This window comes from Phalaenopsis equestris, unplaced genomic scaffold, assembly GCF_001263595.1.
Source record: "Phalaenopsis equestris unplaced genomic scaffold, ASM126359v1 Scaffold000777, whole genome shotgun sequence".
Classification (NCBI taxonomy): domain Eukaryota; kingdom Viridiplantae; phylum Streptophyta; class Magnoliopsida; order Asparagales; family Orchidaceae; genus Phalaenopsis; species Phalaenopsis equestris.
In genome coordinates, this window is record NW_018165217.1 from 179,979 (window position 1) to 187,259 (window position 7,281).

The window sequence follows — 7,281 nt, forward strand, 5'->3', positions numbered from 1 at the left end:
AGAGAGAGAGAGAGAGAGAGAGAGAGAGAGAGAGAGAACATATTGTCAATGAGAATCCTTGGCAAAAACTATGGGGACTTGAAAAACATCTCAGTGGTCAATGGAAACAATGGAATTGGCAGCATTTTGGTGATGTCTTTCAAAAGGCGGAGAATGATGAAATTGAGGCGAGAAAGATGGAGAAGGACTTTGAAACTGGTTTGGTTACTGAAGGTTCTTTAATTGAAGCAAATGAAGCTCATCTTAATGCCATTTCATGTTAAGGAATTTTTCTGAAATAGAAAGCAACTATATCCAAATTTGTTAAGGGTGATAGAAATACTAAATATTATCATGCTTGCATAAATTATAGAAGGAGATACAATGCTATTCACAAGATTAAAAATTCAACTGGGTGGTGGCTGTTAAGGAAATAGCTAATGATGTAGTTCACTATTTTCAAAACCTCCTTAACCAACCAAATACAGACAGTCACTCCATCAACTCTGAAGTATTCAGCACTGACCATGATCATACCAGAAACCTAAACATTACCTATCTCCCACAGGAGGCGGAAATTTGAATGCTCTGAACTCCATTGACAACAATAGCGTTGCTGGGCCTAATGATTACACAACTGAATTCTACAAGAAAGCTGGGGGCATTTTCGAAAAGGATGTCATTCTGGTAGTTCATAGTTTTTCCAGGGAACAGGATCCCGCTAGTTACTTTTGTGCCGCAACAATGGTCCTCATTCCTAAGGAAAAATCCAATAGAAATTTGGATAGCATGTGACCTATTAGCTTGACAAATTTCATTACTGTCATCAGCAAAATCATGGTGAACAATTTTCAGCCCGACCTCACTAAACTCATTAGTGAGAACCAATCTACATTTGTGAAAGGCAGGAATATTGCTGCTAATGTTCTTTTAGACAAAGAATTACTTCAAGATTTGGATAAAATGTGTAGGGGGTTTAACGTTGTGTTTAAGTTAGACTTGAAGAAAGCATATGACACCATAAGGTGGGACTTTATTGCTGAAGTTATGAGGGTCAGAGGCTTCCCATATGACTTAGTCATGCTGATCATGAGGCGGCTTACAAATAATGCTAACTCTGCACTTATTAATGGTCAATCTCATGGCCCCTATAAAGCATTGGATTATTGAGTTGACTGGCTTCAGCACCTATTTTCTTCCCCTGAAATATTTAGGTGTGCAGCTTATTAAGGGTAGAGCTAAACAAACACAATATGAGGATATTATTGATAAGGTTAATGAACAACTAAACTGTTGGAAATCTTCTTTCCTTTCTAATGGTTGAAGGATCACCTTGCTGAAAAGTATTATCACTTCCTTTCCTTTTTACCTCATGTAAATGGCTGTCATGAAGAAGAGCACTCAATTGCTGCTAGAAAGAAGCTTTAACTGATTCTTGTGGGCTGGTTAAAGGAAGCAAGTACACTGGGTCTGCTGATAGAAAGTCTGCAAGCCTATTGCAGCAGGAGGTTTGAGCTTCAAAGGTCTTCATCGAATTCAGACAACAAGAATCTCTATGGGAAAGATTCAAAGGACTTCATCATCTGATGCTATTGTTGTGCTTTGGGCCCTTCAGCTCTCTTTGTTGGGCAGTTGGCTCTTTCTTCAAATTGAACATGATTCCCAGTTGCTTTTACAGATTCAGCAAGATGAAGTGGCCCCTCCATGGCACGTTTCTCGTTGGATCTAGAAGATAAAATCCTTGGCTATACAACTCACAGTCACTTTCTCTTTTATTCCAAGGGAAGATACCAAACCTGCAAATTGCTTAGCTAAAATGGGTAGATTGAATGAAATGTCCCCCACTAGGGGATACTATGGATATCCTCTATATTAGAACTCGTAACACTTTTGATTAATGAATCTACTACGTGTATATAGCTACTAATTGTAGGTATATACAGTTAGTTAGTTTAAGAAGGGTGGTAATTGAGAATACCACTCCTCATATGTGCTATCTGTCCTAGCAGGAATTCAACTAGGGGTAGAGGGGTCCTTCAAAGTTGCCTACCAACTTGTCACTCAAAGGCGCACACATTATATTAAAATACCAAGAGTATCATTAATATGATGTTAAAAATTTGAGTAAAATCCATGTAAATATTAAAGTTTAAAGTCATACAGGTAAATGTATAAGAAATATATTCTATATATGTAAATGCCCCTATATAAAAGTATTTTAGGCCTCTCAAAAGTGTTAATCGAAGGTTTTCTGTCCAACTAAGAAATTAGATTTAAAGCACTTTCTAATTACTAATTTCTAACTCATCTATCATTAGGGCTTAACTTTATAATATAGCATTATGGACAACTAATCTTGCTGCAAAATCTCCTGAATAATTACCATCATGAGCACAGCGATTATATTATAGAAACAGGAAAACCCATTGACATTTATACCTGCTCACATTGGAGGGAAGTCCAGTGATTAGAAGACAGTTTGCTACTAGTGTGACGACAGAGAGCTTTATAAAGCCTTTTCATGTTTCGGTTTTTTCCGGCATGCACGCCACAACGGTAAGTAGTGGATAAATTGCAGTGTTTGTTGTTCGGACTTCAAGATAATGAAGAAATTAAACTTACAAGGTTCCATGATATGTGTTTTCTTGGTTTATTCAGTTACGCTCTGGCTGATTTGAAATTAAATTATTATTACGAGAGTTGCCCAAATGCTGAAAATATTATCATCGACTATGTTAAAGAGCACATCCCTCATGCACCTACCTTAGCTGCTCCTCATCTTAGAATGCATTTCCATGACTGTTTTGTCGGAGTAAACATTGCTTTAGTGTCATTATAACTTGTTACATTTCAATGAGCAATGCCACTATGCTTTCAATTTATCGCTTCAGCACAGTTTTTTATTTTATTTTATTACTGTTCCTTTTTTCATGGAAATGTAGGCCTGTGATGGCTCGATTCTGATCAACTCCACGACTAAGAATCAGGCAGAGATTGCCCAATTGTGGTTTCTTGTGCTGACATTTTGGCCTTTTGCAAGAGATGCGGTTACAGTCATTGTAAGAAATAGATAATGCAATCTCTATGTAGAAATTTCCGTATATCATGTTGTGCTCGATAGATAACTCAGGATACGAGACGAGCATTTTTTTACTACTAGATAGTTCATTATATTTTGGAAGGCAGTTGGTTCGATTTATAAAGACAATAATAAACGAAATTTATTTTTAAGAAATTTTATTTTAAAGCTAAAATTGATTATTTAAGTTTACTGATTGTCTTGTAGACTCAAGAGATATTTCTAGCATCCATTTTTATTTTTTTAAAAGGAATACCCTAAGCCAAGTTTTCGTCATACTTATAGTTCATACTTTTCATTTGCTAATTTAGTGGCATTTGCTAATTTAGTCTAACCACCATTAACAGGGTGGTCCTTATTGGAATGTCCCCACAGGACGACGAGACAGACTGATATCCAATGTCACTTAGGCCTTGAACAACATTCCAGCGCCAAATTTTAATTTTAGCGCTCTTCACAAATCCTTTGCAAGCTAAGGACTGGACGTGCATGTCCTGGCTTTGTTATCTGGTAACCTTCACGCACTTGGCTTATTTAAAAATTTGTCTTTGCTTGCAGATAGCAAGTTTAGCCAATGTAAACTCTGTTAGGCTCACATGCTGTTGGAGTTGCCCACTGTCCGTTTTTCAGCAATCCCCTGTATAACTTCACTGGAAAAAGTGACCAAGATCCGGCTTTCGACGATTTCTATGCAGCAAATCTTAAGAAGTATAAATGCAAGGCACCTAATCATAACACAACGATAGTTGAAATGGATCTGGGCAGCTATAGAATTTTTGATCTTGGATACTATACGCTTCTGCGGAAAAGAAATGGCCTCTTCCAATCGGACTCAGCTCTCACTAATACTGCAGCCACGAAAGCTCAGATTGTTCAGCTTATTATGGTCCCGAACAAGTTTTTTTCAATAAGTTTGCTCGTTCCATGGAAAGGATGGGAAAGATTGAGGTGAAGTCTAGGAAAGAAGGGGAGATCAGGAAGCACTGAGCTGCACTGACTTGTTATTAATTGCTAGCTTTTGAACTGAACCGCCATAATCTGTTCTTTTCTTCTATTATCTTAGATTAACAACTTGTACTGCTCGCTGTTATTGTAATTTTGGACTTACATAGAAGCTTATATACATTAAAAAAAGTGTTCTTTAGTTTACAATTCTTGTTATTGTACTCTCTGTCTCTCTCTAGCATGCACGCACACACACGCGCATAGAAATATATATATATATATATATATATATATAGCAATATTAAGTAAGTTTGAAAGCCGTCTCATATTCTTTGAACAAAAATCAAACTTGTGAGTTCTTCATATTGCCACGACTATTAATTATTCACTTTTCTACAATTACGCCTGACTTCCCCTTCTTTCCCATTCAGCACATTTACGTTTCCCAATTTTATCATAGACTTCGAAAACTGCCTCCTAAATAAATTTGGTCGCTCCACATATTGTGCTACAATTCTATTTGTAACATCGGTGAATGCCAATTGCTGGTCCAAGTGGAGAATAGCCTTCGCATTGCGCACGTTAATGAAGAATGATTGATCGAGCTTGAAAGGAGTGGATGTATCCTCGTTCATGAAAACATCTGGATCTGCGCTGATATTTTGGAATATTGCAACTGAAGCAGGACATTTCTTCCTTAGCCTTTCACGCATGCGGCTGTCCATCGCCGGGTCAGGTTGGTAGGTACCTTCAAAGCTGTACAGCCGGTCAGTGAAGAAACCACAATGGCAGAAGCCAATGCTATGAGCACCTGCAAGTCGATGAAAGAGTTAATTTTGATGTTATTAAGCACATGTATAATTTCGAGAACGAATGAGTTCGTCAGCATGTTCTTGATGTTAAGGTAATTATTCATTCAGTCTGTTGGTGTTATTTGATTTTTCTTTACTTCGTGCATAGGCAGAATTAAAAAGGCTGTAATTTGAGAATGCATAATTCTCATGCATAAGCAGCAGGAATTGATGGCACGTTACGCAGCAGGAATTGATGGCACGTTTGAGGAACAAAAAAGATTAGCTGCATCCTCAACTTTCATTGGAACAGAAAAATACTAGTACAGACACAAATCGCTGATTCAAAATTCATAAAAGGGTCTAATGATTTTTAAAAGTGAAAAAACGTTGACTCTCATCATTTGAGCAAAATTCTCTTCTCATGCGGTCTCCGACTAAGAAAGCAGATTTTGTTGTGTGCTGAAGAACTAGTGGCGGAAAACGCTCATCCCTGTTAGAGATGTTAAGAAAAGTTAAGAAGATATGAATTACTATCCACCCCAATTATGGTACTTAAAAGGTATTAAGGTGACCAAATTATCTTTTAGCAGTGATGAACTGCCATTTTAATTTTTCTTCTGATAAGAGGAGAGATCCGGTGACTAATAAAATAGATATTACTTATTGGCAGTTGATGGACGTGAATCATTGGCAATTTTTCGACAACAGCTAAAATTTAGATGATAATTTTTAGGGACTCGATCACTTTCTATGATATGAATATGTCGGGAAAAATAATACAAAAATAAAATCACAGAACAAACAAACAATCAAACACGATGTGAATTATGTGATTTGGTGCAAATCTGCCAACATCAATCGGGAGATGTTATTCCACTACACTTGGGGAGAGAAAAATATGTCCGAAGTAGGGCTATAACTCAACACAAAAAATTTAGCCCTAATCCCTTCTATAGATACGAGGGAATTAGTGCATTTAAACTTTAAATATTTCTAATATAAATGATCATGAATTAGATCTCTTCCAATTTAGTTTACCTAATATCTATCTTCCTAATATACATATTTTCTAATATACAACCATTAGATTTAACACTTACTATAATAATTTCTACCTCGTCTCCCACTTATAGATAAGTGAGAGTTGAGCAAAATAAGATTCAATATGGAAATGAAAACATCAAGATGGTTGGATACATACCTCCCACCCGAATGAGATCAAGCCACACATTTTTCTTCAATATGCTCAAATGGGAAATCAATCCTGAGCTCGAATGTTGACCAAATATCTACAGTATGTGATCTTCTAGGCTTGTACTTCCTTTATGAGCATATTCACTAGATTCTTCTTTATATCAATCTTCTTTACTAGAATATTGTCTACGTTAATCAAGTCCCAAACAATGTGATTTCTCACATCAATCTGCTTGAAATAGTCACGATGAACTGAATTATGATGAAGAATTTCACACTAACTAACACAAAATATCGTTAGAGACATCTGATCAACTCTCAAGCCATCTAGTGAGCTTTATATCCATCCCTCTATATCCAGTTTGCTTTCTTCATCACCTTCGTGACTGTACATACTCAGCCTCCATATCAAATAAAGCAACACTAGGATGAAGAATAGACCTCCAACTGACTTGACCTCATGTCAATATAAATAAATAGTCAGTCCTAGACCTGCAACTATCCATATCACCTGTATAGTTTGAATTTGTAGCCTACACAAAAATTAAGAATAAATGGTTGTCTTTCAAACACCAAGCCAATATTAACTTTACCCTTCAAATACCTTAGGACAACTTTCATAGACTGTCAATGAATCTTTTACGAATCATACATGAGGATGCTCACAACATCAACCACTTTTGCAATATCAGGTCTAATACAAACCATAATATACATTAGATTGCCCACTATAGTAGCATAAGAAATCAATCATATAACTTTCCTTTTCATCATTTTTAGGGCACTAATATGAATTCAATTGAAAGTGAGATATAATTGGTAGACTCATCATCTTGCTTGAGTCTCTAATCCAAAACTTTTTCAGTATCTGCATGACATTTACACCTTGTGAGAGCCAAATAATTTTAAGTTTTTTGTCTATGAGAGTCTCCTTACCAAAAAATCTGCGAGCTTTATGCAAGTTGTCGGCACTATTTTTGGTGTGGGTTTGCCCGTAAGAAGTTGTCGGTCATCGGAATTGAAATCCCGTTGCCCGCTTCGGAAGGACGTTTAAAAAAATTTAGTTTTGAAAAAGATGAAGTCAAACTGACCCCATAATTTTCATAGTTTAGATGAAAGAGCACTTTATCTCAAATCATGTATCTATCCCGAAGGATGAACGCAAGAATTGAGAGTGAGGCTCGATCAAATAAACTAAAGAAAATTATGACATCCGTTTGGTCTGCGAAACCAATGTATTGGCCGACAAGTTCCCCTATTTAATATAAGGAATTAAATAAGGTTTATATT

General features: G+C 36.4%; 1 protein-coding gene across 1 annotated transcript in view; it reads right to left on the minus strand.

Moving 5' to 3' along the window:
• Positions 1-4,333: 4,333 nt before the first annotated feature.
• Positions 4,334-7,281, minus strand: part of LOC110031148 (peroxidase 57-like) — a 21,403-nt gene continuing 18,455 nt past the window's right edge. The window contains 1 exon segment of the mRNA XM_020734216.1: positions 4,334-4,814. Coding sequence (XP_020589875.1) covers positions 4,381-4,814 — 434 coding nt within the window. The 3' untranslated portion in view covers positions 4,334-4,380.